Source organism: Eutrigla gurnardus (assembly GCF_963514095.1).
Source record: "Eutrigla gurnardus genome assembly, chromosome: 11".
NCBI classification, from domain to species: domain Eukaryota; kingdom Metazoa; phylum Chordata; class Actinopteri; order Perciformes; family Triglidae; genus Eutrigla; species Eutrigla gurnardus.
The window spans coordinates 21,867,550-21,894,142 of record NC_139925.1 but is presented as its reverse complement, the minus strand read 5'-3'; the positions used below and the strand labels follow the sequence as shown (position 1 = coordinate 21,894,142).

At 41.1% G+C, this 26,593-nt stretch overlaps 1 protein-coding gene across 1 annotated transcript; it reads left to right on the top strand.

Annotated features, from left to right (window-relative positions):
• The first annotated feature begins 7,155 nt into the window (after positions 1 to 7,155).
• c1d (C1D nuclear receptor corepressor) lies at positions 7,156 to 10,634 on the top strand. Its single transcript, XM_084021148.1, has 5 exons — positions 7,156 to 7,208; positions 7,460 to 7,601; positions 9,330 to 9,396; positions 9,842 to 9,897; positions 9,990 to 10,634. The coding sequence occupies exons 2-5, from the start codon at positions 7,464 to 7,466 to the stop codon at positions 10,176 to 10,178; spliced, it is 450 nt and encodes a 149-aa protein (XP_083877274.1). The 5' UTR covers positions 7,156 to 7,208; positions 7,460 to 7,463; the 3' UTR covers positions 10,179 to 10,634.
• Positions 10,635 to 26,593: the final 15,959 nt, after the last annotated feature.

Here is a 26,593-nt window from a genome sequence, read left to right as displayed (position 1 = left end):
CCAACAATACCGGATAATAATCCATAACTTCAGTATCTGTAACATGTGATGGATTCTAGTGTTTCCTTTGCTACAACTAGACATTGGAAAGTGTTTGCTGTGACCGGCCAATGTAATCTTTTATGGTATTTATTAGTTTATGTCTTTGTTTTTATGTCAGCAGTTTCCTCGAGGTTTGTCGTGTTTTCCTCTTGTTATGTTAAAGTCAGTTTCCTGTTTTTTGTTGTTAGTTCTTTCCTCGTGTTTTATTTTACTTCCTGTCTGTGTTCCTTATCCACACCTGTCCTCTCTTACAGCTGCCGCTGACATTACACTCCCTTGTTTTCCCTGTCCCTGTGCCAGATTGTCTCTGTTCATTGCTTGTTAGGTTTTTGGTGTTTGGACCTTTTGCATTGACTCCTAGTTTTTGCATCTCTGCCTTCTACTTGTCTTGTATTGTTTGCTGTTTGACATGAACTGATAGTCTGTGAATGATCACTTCCAGTACAGACCTAGTCGTTTTTTATCTACCTTGTGTCCTGTGTCTGCTACTGAGTCTCTGTCCCATAATCGTCACAGTGATGGAAAATGCCACAAATGATAATCTACTCTCTGAATCAACTACATTTTCAAAATGATGAAAGTGACTCATTTGTTTTTGTTGGATAGTATTCAGCAAGTATAAGTATTCTAAAATGTGTATGACATGTAAATGGTGATTGTAATATCATAAGATATCTATCCATCAAAGTCCCCCTGACATTCTTTTTTTAGGTATTTCAGAGCTAATGAAGTACACTTGGAAGGAACTTGTGAGAGTTACCCTGCCAGATTCCTTGGAGAGCCAGATGTAGAGCGTCTGAACATAGTCTGCTTTGCTGGACTGTCCCTGCTCCCTGAGCTGCTGGTACTCTCTATCCAAGGCCTGCAGCTGCGTCTCCAGCGTCAGCGAGGAAGCCCTGGAGCTCACACACAGCATCGCTCAATTCATCTCGCTCTCTGTCAGCCTGGAGATGAATGAACATGTGAGAGATTGGTTTGCAATGTAAAGAACATTTTCACCAATAATATGATCCTCAACATTCAAATGTTGTGCTAAACGGTTGATGAGGAGGCCAATACACACTGTGTTTGCAAAGCAATGCTGTTCTAATATTCCATTAAAGCTCCATGGTGGTAAAATCTCTACACCTCCACATGCTTCACATTTCAAAGGTCACAGTATGCATTACAACAGTGGAATGTTTCCTTTTGATTTCAGGACATTTCAGGCGTTTGCGTTGGTAGGACATCCAACAGAGTAGCCAGGCAAATGTGGGTGGCAAAGCCCTTCAGCTTGGTGCATTACCACCATTGGCTAGAAGTAGGGTAATGCCCACAAGCGTTACCAATATTGGAGATGAATCTGAACATATTGTCAATATACTGTATAATGAACTATTTATATGTTTACAGCCTCTCTGATCTGTGAGAATTATTGTTTTATTATTGTATTATTGGGGGGGGGGGGGAGAACAATCATCCACGCCCATCAGTAAGGCAAAACATGACCTCAAAATATGCATGGTAATAAATCCACACATATTCATAGAAGGATGGCAACTTTGATGGAAATGTTTTCTTCAGAATATTCTTGATTTCAATTTCTAGAAGTCATAGTTGACCAACTTTTTGTTTTTCTGTACTGTGTGAATCCACATGTAACACAATGGAAGATGTGAGTCCAGAACAGCATCACGACCACTAAGACGAATACTGACTACAGGGATTTTGATCTCTGCAAGATGGGAATAAATTGTAATAATTGTTTATTTAATCCTACATATTATGTAGGATTAAATAAACAATTTGAGAAAATAACTGGACTGGATTTGTTTTTTTGTTCTTTTGTTGGTAGTTTAGGTTCCTGTATTAGGCAGTCAGGTGTTTCATGTCTGAGCTCTTATTTGATTCTTTTAGCCAGATCATCTGATCTGTTGTTTATTTTTGGGGTTCATGGAAATGTGCGGATTTACTGGAAATAAATACTTTTCACTTTGAACCAGTTTCTTTCATTATGTTCTGTGCCTCCTGTGCTATTTGACCTGGTTGCCGTAACTTAATTACACAGAGAAAACAGATTTATTACCTCCAATGTGTGTCGCGTCTCTATCACCAAACAACCAGATGATGCAAAGTGCTTCCGATACCATCGGTCTCTGTGACATCCTGAACATGAACATGAGCACAAGAGAGCTGTGTTTCCCAGTATAATCAATAAAAGGTCAAAGCTTTCACCCGGGCTGACCTGGTGAATTCATATAAAGAGCTTGTGTCCTTTATTGTTAGTCTGCACATTGTAACAATTCAACACTGCATCCCGTCCTCACAGGCATACAAATAACTCCACTCTCACAACTGTGTTACCAGCACACACACAAACACGGGATACTTTTACAACCGGCACTTAGTCACCATGAAGGGAAGGCAAGGCAACTTTATTTGTATAGCACATCTCATACACAAGGCAGACTCAAAGTGCTTCACATCATCACATGTCATACAACAAAGTGAAAAAAAATAGAAGAATTAAAAGAAAATAAAGGCAAAATTAAAAATGCATTACAGAAAGAAAGGAGAATAAAAACATATTTGCAATAATTAAAAACAGTGCAGACATTAAAAGATTTAGCAGAAAGCTATGGTGAACATAACAGTTTTCAGTCTAGTTTTAAAAGTGGTCAGAGTTGGGGCAAGTCTTACATCTTCAGGAAGTTTATTCCAGCTATTTGTTGCATAGTGACTAAATGATGCTCTCCCGTGATTGTTGTTTACTCTGGGAATCACTAACAGATTGGTCTCAGAAGATCTTAGTGGTCTAGAAGGCTTATAGTGGGAGCATATCAGTGATATACTTCGGTCCTAGACCATGTAGTGATTTATATGTGAGCAGGAGGATTTTGAAATCAATCCTCTGACATACAGGGAGCCAATGTAAGGATTTAAGAATTGGTGTAATGTGCTCACATTTTTTGGTCTTTGTAAGAACTCTAGCAGCAGCGTTCTGAACAAGCTGTAGCTGCCTGACAGTTTTTTTCGGAAGACCTGCAAGGAGACCATTACAGTAGTCTAGCCTAGTAATAAAGGCATGTACAAGTTTTTCTAAGTCTTGAGCTGACATGAGCCCTCTAAGTCTTTGTTTGAGGCGATAGTAGGCTGATTTTGTTACTGATTTAACGTGACTGTCGAAATGTAAATCAGAATCCATAATAACCCCAAGATTTCTGGCTTTGTTTGAGGTTTTCAGGGACAGAGAGTGAAGGTGTTGAATTACTTTAAACCTTTCAGTTTTAGCACCAAAAACAATTATTTCAGTTTCGTCCTCATTTAGTTGTAGGAAGTTTTGGCACATCCAGTCTTTGACTTGCTCAATGCACTGGCACAGAAGATCTATGGGGCGATAGTCGTTTGGTGATAGTGCTACATAGATTTGGGTGTCATCGGCATAGCAATGGTGGTCAAGGCTGACTTTGAAATAAAGGATGAGCGAGGTTGAGGTCGATGGCAGTGATTCTGGCTCTGTTTAATCTTTCATTCTGACCTTAGCATCCAGGTCCCCTGTGGGCTTGTGTGGACAGTCCAGAGAGTGTGACCCCAGCTCAGACAGTTTCATCACACGGTCACAGCCTTTGTTAAAAACAAGAGAAAAGAACCACAACATCAAAGACACACTATATCACACACTAGATGTGGATAGCAGTGTTGCCCTCCACTTCCGAATAGTCCACTTAAATGACACATTTGTGGACATTTTTATCAAGTGATTGTGTCTTTTTTTACAGAATGAAATGAGCTGTCAGTTTAATTAACAACTAGAGTACTACATGGCATTACAGTTCTGACTGAAGTGCTGCCAAATAAATGACTTTAGGACATGATAAAAGGATGACCATGGCAGGACTAGGAGGGCAGACACGCCCAGTCTGTCTGTGGTCGACTCATTTTCTATAACCAGCATTACAGTCCCAGCATAGATCAAGCATTTTCTCTCTTTTATGTGCAATCGAAATTCAGCCAGACGCACATTACTGTCTGATTATCCAGTGATAACAAAGTGCTTTCCTGTGGTGAGAGTGTGTGGACGAACCATGAAATTGTTAAATCTGTCTCATTTAGCAGCTGGCAGACTATGAGGAGGCAGTAACAATTAGCAGTGAAGTAGTAACATTACGAGGGCTAGAGACACCATAGGAAACAACGTTTATATTGCCATTTGAGTGACAACTTTGTTTGGCTCATTTTGCATTAGGGTGGAATTAGCAAGCCCGTTACAGTAACAGCTGACCATTAACTAGCTTGCTAATTCTACCTTGCTTTAATACTACACTGGTTGCCTTTATATACTGACCAACATTAAATTGAAATAGCCAGGTTTCCACCTGTAGAGGGCCGCCGCTATGCATATTTATAACACAATATGTAGAATTGAAATGCACTGCACTAAAACGTCAACATTTGGACCTATATCCATCAACAATACTAAAAAGCTATGTATGCTGATTTTCAGCTGAAAAGATGGTTTGGTGTTTCTTTATCTATTGTTGTAAACAAGTCTGTTGTGTTCTGGTGGTACTTTATGTACTGTACAACTCTCCAGAACCTAAATAAAATCAACTAGAAAGAGGTTTTGGTTGTCCAGAAACCATCGACTTACCAGCGGAACGATCAGGAGGCCTGAAATAAACTGCAGCCTCCAGGTAACAGCCAGATACACCAGGTCTTAATTAAGTAATAATAACTCCCTCACTGCAGTAACATTATACTTGTCTACGATGACATCATGTTACATGATAGTACAGGGAGTGTAATCGGGACTGAAGGCCAGAGTGTACTTAGCACATTAACCACAGTTATATAAGCATTTCTTAGAAGTAGAGCTGCTCCAGAGGCAGAGATCATTAAACCGATCAGGAAAACAGTGGAGTCGAAGAACCAGGTGCAGGTTAACTGTGTAACAACATTAATGGTGAGGAAGGTAGAGGTCTGTGGAGGGGACCATGGAATTGAAATCACATCGTTTTGACTGTGACATTCATGCCTCCCTCCTCTCTAGACCACTTACCTTATAATGCAGAGATTCCAGTGGTTCTATTACTCTACACTGACCTTTAAATCGACCAATAAGATGCAGCACATCTCTCTGTACCTCTGTAAGTAAAGAAACACTTGACCAGAGCAGCCGACATCCTCCTGTCAAGGTCCAGTTCAACAACCCTCCGGGTATCTCCCAGGACAACCGCTAAGTGGGTCCACTTTTGATCTCCGTACCAGCATCTCGGGTCTTGAGAAGATGTGCTTTGGGTCACTACAAGTCAACAGGAGAACCAGTTAGATCTATACAGTGTTTGTTGAACCACTGAAGAAGGTGGTACGTGCATAGCCTAGCATTTATCTCCAATTTAAAAAAAAAAAAAAAGATTGTTAAAAAACTAGGAATATGATAAAGGAGGTAAGTGTGTTACAGCTGGCGTCTTGTTCATGTCTCACCTGTGTTTGATAGATACGGGTCTATAAAAAGCAGTCAGAGATACGGGACATTCATAGTCCAGCTGCTGCTTCCCATCAGTGAAGGTCACAGCAATGGGGGTCAGCTCCCGAGTCACCAACACCTGACCGAGCCAGAGGGACGTCACGTTTACTGCATTTCACACAGCACAGCTGTTTGAAACCAAAAACAAACTCCCTCTTCAATACTGAGTTCCATATCATCATCATTATTATTATTATTATTATTATTAATATTATTATTTAGGAACAGGGAGAAGCTGTCAGTGTGTGTGGCATTTTAAAATGTAAGATTACTTCCAGCACTGCAGAGCTATATGAAGGTGGATACATTTAAATATAATGTCAGTTTAGCATGCTGAATCACACATGAAGCCCTCCTCATCCTCTTACCTGTGAATTACTGCCATCTGCTGAACAGACTGTGACCTCCACCACAGTGTCTCCAAAATTCAGAGGTACTGGCTGTGAGCCGTCTCCCTGATTCACTGTAACTTTGATTTTTTTTTTTTTTTCACAGCCTTACAGTGAAAGGGAACACTTGCAGGATTTTTTTTTTTACAGAGAGTGATCGAAAACACCAACATTTACATTTGTTTAATTTATTTGTTAATTAAAATATGAAATATGTTCCGATAACTTTAATAGAACATGAAGTACTCACTATTGTATTCATAGATTACGGTGCAAAATGCAGGATGGGGTGGAATATCTCCTTCCAAAACCAGATTACTGAGTTCTGCAATCTTTGCAGAAAGCCTGCTGACTTCCACACAGTATTTCTTCACGGTGCCATCCTCCGCCACCACCTCCATTTCCACTCTGTTCAACCCATCATTCAGTTAAATGGTGCTGGAACCGCCACCAAACAGCTGAAATGTAAAAAGAAGAAGTTTAAAATGTTAAAATATACTTTTAATCAGTTTTTAAATATCAATGTCACAAATCAAAAGCACCCAATTGAAGCCTATGCAGTTTAAATAGATAAAGCAGAATACACATGTTTGCCAGGGGTCTGAATTGAAAGCATCACACACTATCAGGGAGGTCATTTGAAGGAGACAGACACACATGCAGCAGATTAACTCATGTGCTCGGTCTAATTCCTGCATTGCCATTGAGTAGGCTACTAAGGAATTAAGTGGACAGGGTATTTACACATATCAAATCATGAAGATTAATAATAAATCAAACATATGTTGGAAGGATGGGGGTTAACCAGCAAACAGCGCCCTGCCTCGTCTTGACGCGTGAAGGCTGGAAGGAGCTTCCCTCTAGACACCGACAGCGTCTCCAGATCACAGTTGTCCATGTCTGAAGCCTCTTTCACGGCTGGTTTGTGTTCAGCCAGTCCAAAACGTACTTAAACTGTTATAACACCTCTGCTGCTTTCAGATATTACGTTACTACAGCTAACGTTAATGCTAGTTGTTAGCATGCATGTTTAACATATTGTCTCTAGGGAAAAAAGCGCTACTTGGCGATTAAAACCAACAACATGTTGTTAGTTTATAGTGTGACAATACAGACAAATGCTACAGGTTGATAATTACAGCTCATTTGCTCTTCCAGGCGACAGACGGCAGTAGAGGAAAGAAGAAGAAGTAAAGTACACGAAGAAGAAGTGCTGCGTTGTTTTTCAGCGTCACTTCCTGTCAGCTAAAGCGTGTGTGGAGCACTGAAAGGTAAAGGAAAAGTACCTAGCGTTAAATATCGTCAGAAACCGTTTCCAACGGACTGTTGCCGTTAAGACAGCCATAAACGCCGTTTAACAAATACTTCATAGTTGGCACGTAATGTCTGCTCGTGTAAACGTTTGCCCGTTACCTTGCCAGCAGCATGTGTATAGCTATCTACTAGCCACCTAGCTAACATCACAGATTAGAATGGGAGCGTTCGTTTTCACATACACTGACGCCCGCTAATTGTTTTGCAGGAAGATGGCAGCGGACAGCAGAATCGATGACTACCCACACGAGATAGACGACCAGCTCACAGGCTTCGACGCCTCAGCGACTTCTGTCAAAACCATGTTGGAGAAGTTGATGTCGATGCCAAGGTCCGACCTGCTGCAAAAGGTGGGCTGAAGACCTTTATTATTTTTAGCCGCCAACGTTTTCACTTGTTGTACTCTTGTTGTGAGTTGTGTTTGTTGTTTTCCTTCTATGACGAGCAAGAAAAGCCTTCATCACAGAGTTTATGAGACTGAAAACATAACATCCAAACATGGTTGTTTTGATGGGTGAAACAGAAGTGAATGTATCATGTAACTGCTCTCACTCCACCAAAAATCACAGGAATATATTGTGGTCGATCCAGACTATCACAAGTCCAACACACTATTAAAGGGATAGTTCGGAATTTTGGACATAAGACCTATTTTCCAAGTGAGCCGGTGTGTTCGAGACGTCTGGAGACGTTTTCAAGAAATTTCATTCAGTTCTTCTAGTTGCCGAGTTCGCTTGTGCTATGGCTAGCGCAAGTCAATCGTTCTTAGCTAGCATGGCATTAAAAACAGTCATACCGACTCCACAGTGCACCCGAGGCAAATCAATTAAAACACTAGACTGTTGATGTACATATCTGTGTTGATAGAATAATATTTGAAACAAAACTAACCTCACATCGCATGAATCATCCATTTTTTGAGGGACTAGTTTCTCAGCAGCAGGCAGCGGAATTATACTTTGCTCTGTCGGACTCAAAACTCTAAGACGCGCTGCTCAGAATCCAGCCGGTAAATACACACTTGAACACCGCCGATTTGTCAGCACTTATGCCCCCAAGGCTGTCTGAAAAGCCCTTGGGAGCTCACACAAACACCGGCCAGCCCACGGCCACGCGAAGCCACAATTACGCACCACGAACCCGAACCTCTGCTCTGTCCGCAGAACCGTAAACCCTCGGACGCGTTGCGGGGGATTCCCTCCTGGCACCACCAGTCTCCGTTTGTTCGGTCCCGGTTCTCAGCTCCAGCTATCTCGGTCTCCACAGACGCTCGTTCACGTTCTGCCCTTTGAGCATCCCTCTCACGCAATTCTTCCTCTGTATATTCAGGTACGGTTGGGTTTGGGTGGAAAAAAACTCCTCATCAGAGTCTTCAAAAGTTTCAGTATATTCTCCAAAAGTGTCCATTTCTGTGAGATTGAAGAAACTAGCACTGCAGGCTACTCTGCGTCTGTAGCAATGACAGCAGGTAAACAAACTATTATAGAACCGGTAACTTATAAGTGCTAGGTGATATCGGTCCACCGCTGCCATAGCCTACTAGGAAGTATGATACGCTGCTGCTGCTGCTGCTGAGACATAAATCCTTAAATATGCAAGGTTGGTTCTATTTCAAACATTCTATCAACACAGATATGTACATCGATAGTCTGCCATTACAATGGATTTGCCTCGGGTGCACTGTGGAGTGGGCAAGACTGTTTTTAATGCCATGCTAACTAGAACCATTGACTTGCGCTAGCCATAACATAAGCGAACTCGGCAACTAAAAGAACTGAATGAAATTTCTTGAAAACGTCTCCAGACGTCTCGAACACACCTGCTGAGTTGGAAAATAGCTCTTATGTCCAAAATTCCGAACTATCCCTTTAAACAATTACTATATAACTATTAGACTTAGACAAGCCATTCACATTCTGATGTTGGTATTTACTAGTAGCATAACATGCCATGATCTACTAATATTTGATGCTTTTCTTGCACCTGACCATTTATTTGCTATGGTAATGATATTTTTGCAAGTAAAGGACTTTGATGCTTATAATAATACAATGAAACTAAATCTGTTTTATTGACAGCTGGACCCTTTGGATCAAGCAAAGCTGGATCTGATGTCTGCCTACACCCTTAATTCATTATTCTGGAGTAAGAGTTTCTCTGCATTCACTGTGATTTAGTGTGTGTATTTTTAGGAATATAACATTTAAGGCAGTTTGTACTATACAAAACTGAACGTGCCTTCTTTGGATAACTGCCCTGAGGTTGCTAGTGAAAAGCCAAAAAGCCAAATATGCACTGCTTCTATGCACCAAGTTGTATTTAATTTCAATGACATCGCCAGCCAAAGGATTTGTAAAACCCAGTAAACAAGAATGCATGTCGTCATCATGGACTTCTACCACTCTCTGTTCATGTGCCATCACATAGTTGGTATTCACTCAATGGAAAAGAAAGACTGGCTTTCATGTTTTATTTCTTAAGCAACGAGTTTGTGAGATGCATACAGTTTTATTTATATAATGTGTTGTTGCATTTGTCTTTGCTTGGATTCCAGTTATATCGGTATATTTACTTTTATTCTTGTTTACAGTGTACTTGGTTACACAAGGAGTAAATCCCAGAGAACATGGAATCAAACAGGAATTGGTAAGTATGTTTTTTCTCTGCACTGTCTTTGACATGTTCACACTAAGTCTATTTATTTGAATTGTCCTCTGTTACTACACTCTGTTCTTCAGGAGCGAATAAGGACGTACATGAACAAAGTGAAAGAGATAACAGACAGGAAGAAAGCTGCCCGCTTGGATAAGGGTGCTGCTTCACGCTTCCTCAGGAACGCTATGTTTGATCCAAAAGAAAAAGTGAATCGAAAGAAAGCAGCGGATACGTCTGACACCCTGCAGACGAAGCGTCCAAAGCGGAGCTGAAGAAGAGGAGTTGCACAGTCTGGTCCTGCAGCATTTTTTTTTAACCTCTTTTGGAGACAAACTATTTTTGCTCACAATGCAACAAAGCTCAAAAAGACTCATTGCCATCGAGAGCCACCATCCCAGCTTTTTCTAAACATTTTCTGGCACCAGAACAGATTGGAGGCTGTAATATTTTTGTAATGTAACTTCATTGAGTTGCTGCATTACTCTTCCATAACCATGACTCATTATGATTTAATTTAGAAAAGTGAGAAAACATTGAATTGGGTCCATCCAACTACTGATGTCTGGAAAAAAAATGAAAAAAAGAAGAACTTCTATGAATCATACATTGTTTGTCTTTTTGGAGATGTTTTTACACACAGTCCATGTGTCCAACATGTATTGATATGTTTTTTGGAGATGTATTTCTTTTAGGTTTGACTTCTCCATAAAAATTCTCACCCAACACAATGTTTGACTTGTTCTTTTTTTTTTTTCCTGTTATACGATATATTACACCTGAAGAAAAATGTTAATTATGTTATTATCTGAAACGGTTAAATGTAAACGGTTTCACATGTTGGGCATGCCACAGCAGAACGACCACAAGTGTAATTAATGCAATGAATGATGGCTGATTCAGGTTCCTTGTGTTGTGCCTCCTGAAAAAGCCATCAATAGTTTTAATAGTAACACCTGTGAGTTTCCTGCATTGACGATGTCTGCTGAAGAAAATGGCCTGTTTTCAGTCTGTCGTTTAACAGTTTGCTCCCAGAGGTGACTCAGACTAGAAAAGTGTAGCCAACAGGTGGATATCTTCAGTATTCATTTAGAACAATTCGGAGGACATCTTGGTGGATGTTATCTTAAGAATGGACCCCCGCCCAACGAACCATATGGTCAGTTTGTCGATAAATGTCTTTGTTGCACCCTGGCTGGTGTGTTTGTGCTTCTTAAATATCTAGAGGGGAGCTATTCTGGTTCTGTGATGAATACTGAGCTCTCAGCATTTTATTCTTCCCAATAGAGTCTAAATGGATCAGCAGCGGTTTGTGTAATGACTTTGTGTGTTAGTGTTTTAATTTATCTTTTTAATGCAACCTATTTAAAGTTGCAAGTTTTTTTTTTTTTTTTAAGTTTAAAGTGTTTAAAGTTAAGGTTTTAAGTTTTGGTTTTGTTGGTTGTTCAGTGCTCGATGTGTTCTTAGACAGGCTTCAGTGAAAAAGATTTGTAGTTTAACCTTTTCCTTATATAACCACATGTTCACATGGCTTACTTACTCAAATTAACAGTAGATATTGCAGAGCGTTGTTATATATTTAATTCATGGGAGCAATTTGGACAAACTCTTGTGTGGGTCAAACCGGTGACCTTTTGATTACAACAGAACTCTGTAACCATCACAAACGCTGCTGTAGCTGCATGGCTGCACAGTATAAGCACAGGCCGTAATGAGACTTCCTTTTATAAAAGCCAACGTCACATTTGATAAAGACACCCATATTGCTTCCTTTTTGTAATTCCCTCTGGACAGCCGTGATCGTAATCTTAATGTACCCACAACTCCATGCATCCCTCTAATCAAGCCCAGGAAACAGCGAGGCAGTGAGTTACTTTCTCAGGAATGTATCTTTTCATTCTTTTCATCATCTTTCCTTTTCTCATCCTCCCTGCAGCAGCGTCCAAAAAATGACATTTGTTTAGCCAAACCGCCCTCCTCCATCCTTTTACTTTTTCCACCCTGTTGTAGTTTCGAACCGTTCAAAGACGTGTCAAACTTTGCCTGATGAACAGCCCTGTCTGCATATTGGAAAAATATGGATTTTTCCACTCTGCCCCCCCTTCTCTGTAATGTTCGCCTTGCTAGGATCTCTTCCCCACATGTGCTCAGTATAAAGAAGTTAGGTCACTGTGCGAGCAAAGTTGAACAAACAAACTCTGAAACTGCTTGCTAACAAGCTCCAAACCCTGGTTTGTCCCGCGGATGTTTATTTTTGCTGTTTGTGAGCGGCTTGTGGTGAGGAAGTTTATATTATATGGAGTGAAAGGCATCAGACCAAATGACCTCCTCAGGCAAGGTGAAGGGAGAAGCAGCCCTCCTTTCAGACTCCTCTGTCCCCCTAAAACGAGGAGCAAGATGGTTCAACCCATCAGGGCAAGTTGTCAGTAAGTAGATGCCGTAAACAGATGTGGCTTCAGGAACCTGCTGCTATTTGAGTGATATGTTCACAGTATGTTAAAAAAAACAACATTCACCTGCCACCTGGAGTGTGTGTGTGTATTCCAATCAGATAAAGTCAGGGAGACTCATAGACTCGTTGTGGGTCACAGGAATAAACCCCATATGTACAGAAGCTAAGCCCCGCCCCTTCCAGTGAGCCCCAGAGGACCTTATTTCAGAAAGGAGATGAAAAGAATTATTTATCTCTTGCCATTGACTACCATTCATATTTTTTCCAAAAAGGTCCAATGGAGAAACCGTCCCTCTATATGTCTTACCCTGCCCCTCTCTCCTTTAACAATTGCTAGTTTTCAGTCCATTTTGTAGCACTGATCTCTTTATTGTCTTAACAAATCAGGAAGAAGTCAATGTTTTTAGGTCATGTGGAAAGTCATGGAAAAGTGGAAAGAGATGTGTTTGTGTCCTTGGAAACAGCAGTTGACAAAATCAAAAGTGTTCATCAGCAGATGGAGTTGGACTTCCTCGTCCACGTTGGCTAAAATGTCAGGACTCAAGGTTACGTTGGGACTTTACACAGGTGCAGAACAAAACTCATCAACAGTGAAACACAATGGCAGGATTTCAAAATTAAGTTTTGGCTTGGTGAACACCTAACAGGTTGGAAGAGTGCTAGAAGATTTATGGGAGTTTTCACATTTCACTGTTTGTACAGCTTTTCCTTCTCCTTTGTTCATAAAACCTGTCTGCTGGCTGGAACATGGCGGAATCTGAAAAAACGGGATACTTCACCCCACAATGACCATCTGTATATCACTTACTCACCCCGTGTTGAAGACTTGAAGACAACATTGTTTTTCTCTCATTCCTCCACGCTGAACGAAGAATTAAGAAACGGAGAAAAGTCTTGATGAATTGAAGTAAACGTGCGCCGCGTTTAACAACAGCTGAACTATATAAAAACATCACTTTACAAACTGCATTAGAAGCCAAGTCTCACGTATACTTGTATGCTCACTGCTTCACAAACACATCACTTCACTCACTATTAAAAATACTTTTGCAGTAATGGTGTCACTGGCCTGGGAAATAAGTCACAAAATTAAAGTCAACTGAGTTTGGTTTCCTTCCATCGGTCAGGACGACGTCACGCTACAAAATAAATGTTAGGTTTAGGCAACAAAAGCACTTATTCACATTTGGGAAAAATATCATGTTAGGCTTTGAAGAAAAACGTAAACGAACTTTGGGACACGAAATCTCATGGTTGGAAGTTTTCCTGCTCAGTGACGCAACAAAAAAGGGACAACTTGTGTCCCTGTAGACAAAAACCAATAGATTGCATTTTGTGACTTTTCCATGACCTTCCATGGGACCGGGCTGGACATACAGATCATTTTGTAGCTAAACTATTCCTCCAACAGGGTTTTAAAAACATCACTTGCAAAAGCTGAGATCGGTAGTTAAGAATGAGACATAGTTTGTCTTTGAGCTGCTTTCTGTCTGTCATGAACATTTCTGCTCAAACTCAATTCATCCCATCTGTTTTTATGATGTTTGAAAAGAAAACAGAACATCTTATTTATAGCGGGTAATCCCGAGTCTGAGCGATGTTTTCTGATTTACAACCCTGAAGGATGAAACCCTTTGATTGCAGCCTGAGCTGCGGAGAAAGACGAGGTATTATGAGGCTCACTGGAAGGAGCTCTGCTTTGAATGAGTGGGTGCAGCTGAGAGCGAGCGAGGGGACGGACGCTGCAGCTTTATTCTGTCTGACACACCAGGAATTCCATGCAGTCATTTGTGCCGCTTTCTATTCACCTTGGCCCCGCTGACAGAGCTGCTGATTAATCATGATAACAATGTTTTCCTTTTATTGAGCCCTCACCTCTGAGCGCCAGGGCAAATTACTCTCTGCAAGAGTCAGCAGGTGAGAGTGAAGCTCGGACCACCAGGGTGTCCAACACAAACTGGGCTTAGATCCTTCTTCTTCTTCTTCTTCTTCTTCTTCTTAAATCTCTAGCTCCTCATTGCGGTTTTATTTGTTGTTTCGGAGTGAAATGACTATTAATGGCTAAAATATTCATTTCCATTTGAAAAAGTAACTTAGTTTTTATGGTTCAATGAACCCTTTTACAGTCTTCATACATCTTGTTTTCCCCTGCTCACCCAGAAAAGTGAAAAAGCTTCTTTTTTTAAGTTTATTTTTGGCCGTTTTGCCTTTATTCAGACAGGACAGCTTCAGAGTGAAAGGGCCGCCGGTCGGATTCAGGCCACTGTTGGTCATCAGCATCAATACTCCAACCAGTTCTACAGAATTCAGACACGATCAGGATTGTTTCAGAGCAGCAGGTGTTTCAGTTTAATGAGTGGCCGTGTTAACTGGTGACTTTCAGCCATGGTCAGCGTAGATAATAAACACGGATGATTATGTGTTTAAAACTGATTGAAGGCTTTTATGGGGACACCGACATGTTCTGTTGGTGTTTTAAACAGCTGCCACCACTACGAGCAAAAACAGACGCAGCCGGCTGATTGTCACCAGTTAACACGGTCACTCGTTAAACCCAAACACCAGCGGTGTCTGTGGCTGCAAGTTATTAAACGCGTTGACTCACACTGGATTGTTTTTAGCGGCGCATTTTAAAACTCGACAAAGTCAAAGCTCTGAGTCAATGACGTGGTGTTTTACGTTCTTATAGCACACGCATATGCAAAGTGCATTTGTTTAGGTTGCATTCACCATCTTTGGTGGTTCACTTACATAGCTTGACAAGCTAAGGAGGTTAAATCCCGCCCCTTCCTGTGGACCACCATGGGACCTCATTTTGGAAAAATGTGTTTGTCAACGGACAAATCATTTTCTCATCCTGTTTGAATTGTGCCGTGAATTATACGTTTAAAGTACATTTTGCATGTTAAGAAAAAAAAACAATATGTCGTATAACTGTTGTATACTGGAGTATAATATGTAATTAGAAAGAAGAAGTGGCGTCTTTCTCTGAAGCTCTCTGTGTGTTGGTACCAGGATGTAACGTTACTATAACAACAGGTCTCTCTGTGTGTTGGGTACCAGGATGTAACGTTACTATAACAACAGGTCTCTCTGTGTGTTGGGTACCAGGATGTAACGTTACTATAACAACAGGTCTCTCTGTGTGTTGGGTACCAGGATGTAACGTTACTAAAACAACAGGTCTGTCTGTGTGTTGGGTACCAGGATGTAACGTTACTATAACAACAGGTCTCTCTGTGTGTTGGGTACCAGGATATAACGTTACTATAACAACAGGTCTGTCTGTGTGTTGGGTACCAGGATGTAACGTTACTATAACAACAGGTCTCTCTGTGTGTTGGGTACCAGGATGTAACGTTACTATAACAACAGGTCTCTCTGTGTGTTGGGTACCAGGATGTAACGTTACTATAACAACAGGTCTCTCTGTGTGTTGGTACCAGGATGTAACGTTACTCACACTAACAGGTCTCTCTGTGTGTTGGGTACCAGGATGTAACGTTACTATAACAACGGGTCTCTCTGTGTGTTGGGTACCAGGATGTAATGTTACTATAACAACAGGTTTCTCTGTGTGTTGGTACCAGGATGTAATGTTACTATAACAACAGGTCTCTCTGTGTGTTGGTACCAGGATGTAACGTTGCTATAACAACAGGTCTCTCTGTGTGTTGGGTACCAGGATGTAACGTTACTATAACAACAGGTCTCTCTGTGTGTTGGGTACCAGGATGTAACGTAACTATAACAACAGGTCTCCGTCCTTCTTTCTCTTCCCAGCTGATAAAAAGAGTCGCTGGATGAAACACATCAACACAAGCTGACGGACGTTTTGGTGACGTACATTATGTGAGAAGAGAGATGTAAACATCATACATGTAATTTATGGTACAACACAAACGGGATCCAAAAATGATTTGTTTGTCACCATTGACACTGGAAGGGGTGGGACTAAGTCGCTCTACAGTATATCAAAAGAAAATATGGAAAAAGTTTTCCTGCATTTCAGAATCACACCCTTGAGATTACAACACACTCTTCTCATTTTCATTTTCTCAAAGGGGAATGATACTGTTGTTTTCAGTTCTGACCACATACTTGTATGGAGTGAACTTTGTCAAGTACAATAAGTGTAATTTGTCTCGGAGATATTGTCCAGAAACATAATGACAACATGCACATTGTGAAGGATCAATGTGACACATTAGCAGGACCATGTTTGCCCATTTTCTCTTTTTCTAATCCGTCTGCGTTGAGGTTCTGCAGCGTTTTAGTTCTGGGTTCAGTTCCTGTGACCCCCGTTCACTCCTCAGCGGTACCTGGACAACGTCATCACAAAGAACACACTAATGCACCTTTCACAATGTCTCCCTCTCCCCCACTACTGTACATCCCAGTGGGGTTTGGCAGTATAAGAACATGACGGCATGCTGAAAACATGCGCAGACCGGGGCCTTGAACCCTCCTCGCTAAACACATCACATCATCATCACACTTTATTGAGTTTCCGTCCTTTACGTTACCTTACTCCTGCCAGCGTGTTTAATCTACAGAGAGAGAAAAAGAAAAAACACTCTGTCAGGCTTAAACCAACTATAAGAAATAAAAACAGAATCATTTTAGAGGTCTAAGCTTGGGCGTGGAGGGTTATGGGTTCAAATGGAGGGAGAAGCAGAGAGTAAATCTCGAGGTTTGACTGTGTGAGTAGGAATATTCTCTCAGTGACCTTTTTAATGTACACCCAACGTTTGGAAAATGAAGCCTCCATATTAAACAGGGATTATTCATCTTCCCTCTCCCCATGTGCAGACCAGCTTCTCGCTGATGTCACCCCCGACTCTGCGGCCATTTGAAGACCTCATTTATTACGGCGGCCCGGTGTTTACCTCTGCTGTGGACCCCACTTTGTGCGCTCCATATGGCTGCAATGTGAAATCAGGGCTTTTCCCCTTTAAACCGTGGGCTTCCGATGCATAAAGCCGCAGGATAACTGCTCAGCCATCAAAGAGCTGAACGCAAAACCATCTCTCGAGTCCTGCACACACAAGCACATGTGCACATGCACACGATTACACACACACACACACACACACACACACACACACACACACACACACAGAGGCAGCTGCAAGCGCGCTGTGAACACACAGATGCTGAGGGACGTACAAAGACACACAGAGAAAATGGCTTACACGTGTATCTACGCACACTCAAGAGTAGACTGGAGGTGTGTAATGGATTGGATCCCCCCCATAATTCCCGGGACAGCGTTGTCTTCGAGGTCCGTACGGAGGCGGATGAGACCACAGCTGTTTGGACATAAATTTCCAGAGGAATGCCTTAAGTCCGAGCCCTGAGCATAAAGAGCATGACTGAAAAAATTCCTCTCCAGATGACAAATGATCGCCCTAAGGACTGTTATCATGTGTGTTTGTGAGTGTGTGAAAAGGGTTTCTCATGCGGGCATGTACAAGGTCATTGAATGCATGTTCACCCCCCCTCGTGCACGAGTGTGTGCGTGCATCTGTGTTTGCAGGAAGAGTTGTGTGTTGCAGGTTGAGGAGGAGGTGGAGGAAGAAATGGCGTGCAGACAGGAGCGGCTCTCCTCTGTCGGATCAGGAAGGCTCAACAGCTGGGCTAGAAGATGAGAGCAGCAGGCCCCGTCTCATAAAACATGTCTGAATCTCATTTTTCTCTCTAGTAGTAACAGTAGCTAAAGCTGGAGTCATGTTATCCTAAGTTTATAGGAATATTTTGGATATTTGCGTTGAATGCAGCATGTGATCACACTGGCAGGTATGCAGGGTTGTTAGCTACAGTGGTTTAATCATCATATCAGTGTAAATGTAAGCATTTCACTCTCTTATGATATGTGCACTTTACAACATAACAAGGCTGGGGTGGAATGGCCAGAATGAATAGTAGGAGGTTTGGAAAAAAATGGATACAGCATAGTATCACAATATATTGCATGTAAATATTGTATAGATACGAGAACTTTTGTTCTATAAACTATGAATTAAACACACTTTGCTAAAATACAAAGTATTGAAGAGAGGTGAACTGAGTGAAAACTTTATCTTATTAGATAAATCACATGTTAACAAACTGGATCATTTGCAGTTGAAAAAAGTTATCAAGTTACTCACAATATTGCAAAATGTAATTTACGCAATAAGATCGAATCATGACGAATGACGAGGATGTTGTGTCGTGATACCATCGTATCGTGGGGCCTCTGGTGGTTCCCAACCCGAATAAGTGGCAATGTGCGTCCGGCTTTGATTGGAATGAAATATAATTTTCAATCACTGTGTAATATTCACATGCTTGTCTGAACTACAAAGTGAATGATGTGCTTGTTGCAGTTTACGGGGCTCCCGAGCCGACAAACAACACAAGCCGGTGGAAGACGTCTCCTGTTTCTCCTTGGTTGTCCTCACAAGGCTCTGAACTGCTGGACACGGACAGCTAGACCGTCTCCCCTCCCCGCCGCACACCTAGTTTCCTCTCTCCCTCGATAAAATGACGGGGTTTATAGCGCACCAATAAGCCCTCTCATCCCTCATCCCTCTTCCGTCCAGAGCCGAGGTTTACAGCTAGCGTGGGGCGGAAGGCTGCAGGCCTCGATGTGGGAGCCTGGGGCTAACGGTAGCGCTGGGTACTGTAAAGTGATGAAGGGCCTCCGCTTTTACGATGATGTGAATGATGTAGCCTGAGAGAGTAAAAGAGGTTGTGTGAGCGGCAGTGTGTCCATATACTGTACATGACTGGACTGCAGGGGAACTGGATTATACGTCCTGCTACTAAATATTTACATCCCCTTTAAGACTTTCTGCAGATGCTATAACCCCGAATGATGTACAGTCAGAACAATGTGGCCTTAACGTCGTGTGTAACCAACATTAAAAGGAGCCAATGTGGAGGAATTCAGCAACACAATTCCACTTAAATTCAAAGACATCCGTCAGACTGAGAGGGGATCGAAGCATTGGGCTGCACTCACGTTGTTGCTTCACCGATCGGTAAACAAGAGTTGACTTTGCATCACTCACGGAAAAATCAACATTTAGAACTTTAAAGTGATGAGGACCAAGCTGCAGAAATACACACAATACACCGTCCTACTCATGGCTGCATAAAGGGAAGTGGGTACAGCGTTGGAGGGGGGCCCCCATTCATTCCTATGAAAGTTGCTCAGTGGTGCATAAAATTCAGCATTAGTTTCCTTTAATCCGCCTCCTCTGTTCAGGCTCATTCACCTGAACAGAGGAGGGAAAGTAACTCTGGATTCAGCTAGTAGTGCATTTTACAAGTTTCAGGACCTAATGATTTCAGAACTATTCTTTCTTTTTTTGTACTTGGAAGTTGAACCACCTAAAAAAGAAAACATAATTCTCAATTTCTCAATGTAAGTCGACAGGAAAAAGTGTTTTCATTTACTATCCACAATACACAGAAATTAGCATAAAAACCCAGCAAGTTCTTGAGGGCTCGGTCTGTAAATCCGCAGCTGAAAATAGTTCCCAACAATTACACTTTTTAGACTGTTTGAGTAATGTTTGCAAAAATAATGAAATACCCAGCAGTTTCTTTTTTCTTTAAAAGAAACTATATATTTGTGCTCTATTATTATAAGATTTTCATCTTAAGTAGCCGTTAAATTGGCAGACAGACGGAATAAATCTAAAATGATATCATAGAAATATATATATAATATGGAATTATTTAAAAATATAGAAATAGTAGAGACACAGACTTAATACATTTGTTGTCTGTTTACAGTACAGGAGAAAAGGCAAAATTTCGCAAACCTTATAAAAATATATAATATTATAAAAAATACATAATTAAAGAGTTTGATAATTCTAGCAGTTAAATTAAAATCAGTGTCTATCATAACCGGAGATGATAATAGGAAAAATTGAATGCATCAAACTTTTTAGATGCTTTTCGTCTTTTTCAGTTGTTAGCAAAGATTCAGTACGGAAAGTGACAGTACAATGTTTTCTTCACCTATTCAGCCCATGTCACAAAAAAAGTGTCCCCGTTAATGTTTTACAATCAAGGAACCATTGTGTTTACAACCAAAATTCATCTCTTTCAAATCCTGCAAGACTTCCAAAATGTCTTGATCAACTTCATAAGGATGCATGATGAAAAGTTCCCCCCAGCGGCCACAGGGGGGCAGTCCAACACCACAGTCCACACCTCTTCTCTGGTCAGGCTTGAGTGGTGAACTGAGGTTTGCTTTTCCTTCCACCGCAGAGCAGATTGCAGAAGATTAGCCCTCGCTTGGGCGGTAATCACCCTTATCACAGGAGAAAACGACAACGATGCAGGGAGTTTAATGATGGAAGTAATTGTTGTGGAAGTTCCACGTTATGCTGCGGTGGTGTGATGAATGACAAACGCAATAGCAGTGAGGAGATTTGCTGCACACTTGTTATTTAAACCCATTTGTTATGGTTGCAACTTTCCTCTGGGGTTGTTAAGCTGAGTGACTTGATTTCAAAGTTTTTTTTCTGAATGAAAAAAAAAAGAAAAGTTTTCATTGTTGATAAAAATCAAAGTGATGCTTGTGGACGTAAACAGCTTGAGTCCCTGTGCTTTCCCCTTCCCTGTGCTTTTCTTTTTAAAAAGACAGACGGTTATTTTCACACATACATCTAGACCAAAATCCAATATTTCACAAAAATGTAGAACGTGCACGATCACGTTGGACTTCAATCTTTCACACATGTAACAGTAAGTGCATATATCTGCGTTTGCATCCATTGACTCTACCCTAAATGGTCTATTCATGACTGTAAATCTGCATGAAGATTTCAATTAAAATGTATTGAGTGGGAGCAGAAAACTTGAATGACAGTTGATATAAGACTTTCAATAAAAGTTGCTGGTATTATTAACCACATAAATCTCCTGACAAAACTTGCACAAAAACTCTGCGTCCTGCTCGCTGCAGGCTGTACGGGCTAATCATGATCTAATTCACAGGCGCTGCATGCTTGGATTGACATCAATTGGCTGTTTTCTCTGTGCATGTGGCCGCGTGCATACCCATATAATTGTGTGCGTGTTTGCACGGGTGTGTTTGCATGTGTGTGTGTGTGTGTGCGCGAGAGAGAGAGAGAGGCAGAGATTACAGTGCTCTTCAGTGAAGGTTTGGAATGCTTCACATTGAGACAGCTGCAGTCTAGACTGTCATCCTCGCGTCACTTTATCGCTTCGGGCCTAAAAGACAAATAAGGAGGAGCACCCAGATATGCGGCCTCATCTGATAAGAGAGGTGGTAAGAGGATCTATGATGACTTCTTCAAACTAGCATGAAAAGGCAGCTCTGGTGTCTGATACAGCAAGCTCTGTCAAAGGGTTCCCGGGCGGGCGATGAATGAGAGCATGAGCTGTGGTGGATGAGTAACATATGTAAACCTATATGTAGGTTTGGTGGCACAACACGGCCTCATGGCAGTTTGTTAAATAATCAATTATTTAATTAAATAAATAATAATCAGGAAATTTAAATCTAGTGATTCATTTATGGAGAAACTAATAGTCTATTTTTATTTTTTGTGATGTTCAATGCGTAAACAATGCCAGTGGAAGGTTTTCATGGTGGACATCGGAATTAAACGCATCCATGTAACTCTGCAACCAGATGTTGTGACGTCATATGACATATTGAGAAAGACTTTCAACCACATGACTCGTGTTCAACACCGCGTATCACAAACTTTGCCTCAACTTACAGTATATACCTGTTTTAAGCCTGTAAACTATGATGTGTTTACTAAACCCGTCTGTTGTGTAATGTCATCCCGCATGAACAGTACTTCCAATTGAAATACAAGTTTGAAATTTGTGCCGTGCAATTTGTGTCCACGTACACAAATCAGTCATTTCAATTTCGTGACTATTTCACGACTGTGCTGGACATTGTATGGTCGGATTCAAATTTAAATGCAGCTATACGATGCATCTTTTCCCCAATTAAAAAAACAAAACAAAACTAATCTCATCAACATAAGTCTTGGCACTTTAATTTTGGAGTGCAATGTCGTCCCCACTGCCAAAAAAACCCAAAAACGTCCTTCCACTTCCAACTGAAATATGTCTTGTGGATAGATAGATAGATAGATAGATAGATAGATAGATAGATAGATAGATAGATAGATAGATAGATAGATAGATAGATAGATAGATGGATAGATAGATAGATAGATAGATAGACTTTATTGATCCCAAGCTGGGAAATTAGAGTGTAGCAGCAACATTACACACAGTGACAACACAGTAACTAAAGATAAAGAACACAAAAAGTAAAACAAATTAAAACATTTAAATCACATCTAGATCACAGGTATGTCTTCATTTGGATCATAAAAACTGATTCAAGCACAAAAAAAAAAAAAAAAAAACTGACGGTGTGTATTTGATTCCACCGAAGCTGTGAGAAACTTTCCAAAGCAGCCAGAGTAGGAAATGCCAGTCCTAATTTCAGAAGGCTGCTCCATCCTATTATGGCAAATCAAAGCCGAATGTGTCGTTAGCTAATCGAGGCCTAGTCTCTCCTCCTTTCAAAAACAGCAGACAGAGGGCAGCCTCTGTCCCTGGCTCCAGCCTTCAAAGGCCCCCATTATACTTCAATGCAGGGTAAACAGGCTCCCAAAAATGACGGTCTGCGAAGTTTAAAGCAACATCGTTTATCACCCCTGCCAGCCACTGCAGGTGTGACCCCATTCCCACAGCCTCATGGACAGACCGGGCCAGGGGGAAGGATGCCTGTGTATGTGTGTTCATGTGCCCGCCATTCAAACAGTACACCTGTAACAGCAGCAGCACACTCACCTTTGTCTCTGTTGTAAAACAAGCATGAACGATGTATTTTTGATATGAATAACTCCTGTTGCACAAAAATGCACACAACAGCTAACTGTTGGCTTCAGGCAACCAAAAGAGCTTCGATGAAGGTAAGGCCACCGTTTTGTACGGAATATAATTTTTACGATTATACGACAGATAGACCCATATGTCCCAACCCAGTCGCCAGACAACATGTTGGCATTGTATGTTTCTGCAAACACAGAATACATGGAACGTGGGCATTTATGAACCATGCTAATCAAGGGCAGCATCGCATCACACTTCGGTTAGGTTTAGGCAACACAACAAATAGCTTATGGTTAGAAAAAAGATCAGGGTTTGTATTCAAATTAAAACACAACGTAATAACTGAACGACATAACGTAACAACGTAACGTAACAACGCAATATAACAATATAACGTAGAAACTAGAGATGTCAAAATCAATGTGTTAACGCGGGACGATTCATTTATGAAATTTGCCCGTTCATTTTTTGAACACATTAACACTGTTGGCTCTCTGAATGGGAAGTTTGAGTATATAAACAAGGATGGAACAATCAATGAATTACTAAGATACAAACGCACCGATCCCACTTTAACGTCTAACCATTGATCCTAATCATCTCAGCTGCAACAATAACCTGATGAACAAACATGTAAAATCATAATTTACCTCCATCTGCACTATGTAGCTAAACTGATGATTAAAGTGACAACACTGGCTGCTCCTGCGGAAGAACACTTAAGGTGGGCTGACCTTTAAGGTGGACCAGCACTATTCTCCTTTTAACTTTACATACTGTTCACAGTATGGTAAGCTACAACCCATTTATTTTTGTGTCTGCACCATGAAATCTTGTCATTGTGGAATAAAAGCAAACTTTATTACCCAACGTTTGTTTTTCACGTCTTGATCAATGTCGATGAAGGGGTGATAGCTAAAACGTTTGGGAGAGAAAACATGTATTTTTGGAGAAGATTTGTGGTATTTGTTTAATTTTGATGGACTGTCGTTGAAACTTACACTTTGTCTGTTTTCAAAGTGAGAATATGCTAAAAGAGTTAAGCACACCGCTCTAAACTTTGAACATATGATAGAGACATTGAGCTCACTAAATGAGGAGAACTACAGATGGCATCTGAACCGTTTTGTTGACCATATAATATTTATGCCGACTTTGGATGCTCAACAACTATTAAATGTCAGTGACGTTCGCCGTCTGTTTGCGTTGGGGGTTTGGCAGATATCTTTGCCAAGCTGAGGGAGATTCTTTGCCAGTGACCTCAGTTTCCACCGACTCCGAGGATATGTCTGTGATTTCGCCTTTTGGTCGACATTTTAATTCAGCATCCCGCAGAGCCGCAGCTGCATGCATTTTTAGTTTGGATGGCTCGAGCGAAAACAGGAACTTTTACCCTGGTGAGTGAGAATAATACAAAGGATCCAATGCATAGACACTTTTTGCACATTACCATTCACACGGGTGCTATTGAATAATGAATACGTCTCTCCGACACCTCTAATACCTTTCTCAGAAGGGCTCAGACTTTGCTGAAGTTCTTTGACACAAGGTTTTATAAAGACCAGTGAGAAGATGATTAATGTGACAGTGAAGATTAGTGTGTCTACAGCTGATTTCCCGCTGGACAAAAACCTACTAACACCAACAAACATCTGGCCTTTGTCTTCAGTGAGAAAGGTTACAATCAGCATTTGTTCCCGGGACAAATAACTCTGCGGTAGTCTCGGGTATTTATCGCCTCCAACTCCTGTCGGCTGTGACGGAAACATGACACCCGGATGGACATAATAACATTCACCAACTTGGTGCTATTTGATGGGTTAAAGTGAAAATATAATGAATAAAAACAAAAACAAAAAACTCTACAGCCGTCTTCATTATTGTTCCAACAATCAGCAACTCTGGTTTGGTTGAAATAAAAAAGGAATTCACAAAGATAGGAAAAAAACAGCGTTATATGCTCAAAGCCACAGAAAAGTAATTCCAACAATCGCCAACTCTGGTTTGAGAGTTTGAAGAGAGACTTGAAGAAGTAACAGATATATTTGGTGGGTTTTCCTCTGTAATAAAAACTACTCTATATACACACTCATTTTGGTGGGAAAAGGGTATATGTGTGTGTGTGTGTGTGTGTGTGTGTGTGTGTGTGTGTGTGTGTGTGTGTGTTAGCAATTTATTGAAAGTCAACTAAGCATGCTCGGTCCCCTCTATAAACACCAACACCACATTCACACAGTTTTATGCATTCACACCTGGGACCGGCCCTGCAGTCCTGTGGCAGGGTCAGCCACTAAGCAGCTCTACAGGAGCAGCTGGTCTTCAGCCACCTGGCTTTCACAGACATTTTATTGGATAAATCTGATCCATGCATGTCGACAATCATTTAGCCCAAAAGTCACTGAAAACTTGGCTGCCAAGTGTGTCTCTCATGCACTTTCTTTGCAACTTTATTATTTTCAAGCAAGCCTTAATCCTAACATTTGCCTGGGAAATGATTTTCTTCAGGGCACTCCTGCAGCAGCTGTTAATGGCAGTGTTACTCATTCACCTTCCATACACACAGTTTCCCAGATGGCTCCAGGACTGAACCGCTGACCCTTCAGTCACAGTGCTTCTTCTGTAACATCTAAAATGACAGTGTGTGTGTGTGTGTGTCTTTATCTGTGTGTGTGCTTTATCAGACGCATGTCCCTGGCTCAGTTTAATTAACAGAGGCCATGTGGACAGATCCCATCGGGGTCGAGGTGATCGAGGCGGCTGAGCAGGTTGAAAATCGATGAGATTGGTTCACACGGAGCGCATCGACCGCTGGTCAAACAGCCTCTATTGATTGACATGTTTATGGCGGAAGTGTGTTTAACATGGAGTTCATGTGTTGAACACACATTAGGTACTGATTCAGATAGAGAAGTTTAAACAAAATAACTGCTATATATGTGTGTGACAACTGTATTAGTTCATGATAATGAAAAGTAACATGAGTTGTCTGAATGACAATCTTGAAAAACATCTTGTCGTGGACTATTTGCTTTTGACAAATAACAAAACACAAATCAGTTTGCCGAGATCCCAAGCCTGTCTCATGGGCGTTGGTGAAATAGTCAAGAAATGTAATCTTTCTATCGGAGTTCGTTCTAGCTATTGGTTTCATGCAGGACACACATTATGTTTGTGTCACTCAGCGCTAAAACAATATCAATGGAAAGTTAGTTATTAGGATCCTTTTTCATGGTGGACACACAAATTAAAGGCATCCACGTGACTATGCAACATCCGGAGCTGGTGAACTATTACATATTGAGAAAGATTAGGCTACTTCTGGCGTATTGCTTTTCACGTATC

Bases quoted from the DNA above. Each gene is read 5' to 3' on its own strand.
- c1d (XM_084021148.1), top strand. From the start codon at position 7,464: ATGGCAGCGGACAGCAGAATCGATGACTACCCACACGAGATAGACGAC. The intron at 7,602-9,329 runs GTGGGCTGAAGA...TTTTATTGACAG, and splicing joins GGTCCGACCTGCTGCAAAAG to CTGGACCCTTTGGATCAAGC. The intron at 9,397-9,841 runs GTAAGAGTTTCT...TCTTGTTTACAG, and splicing joins CCTTAATTCATTATTCTGGA to TGTACTTGGTTACACAAGGA.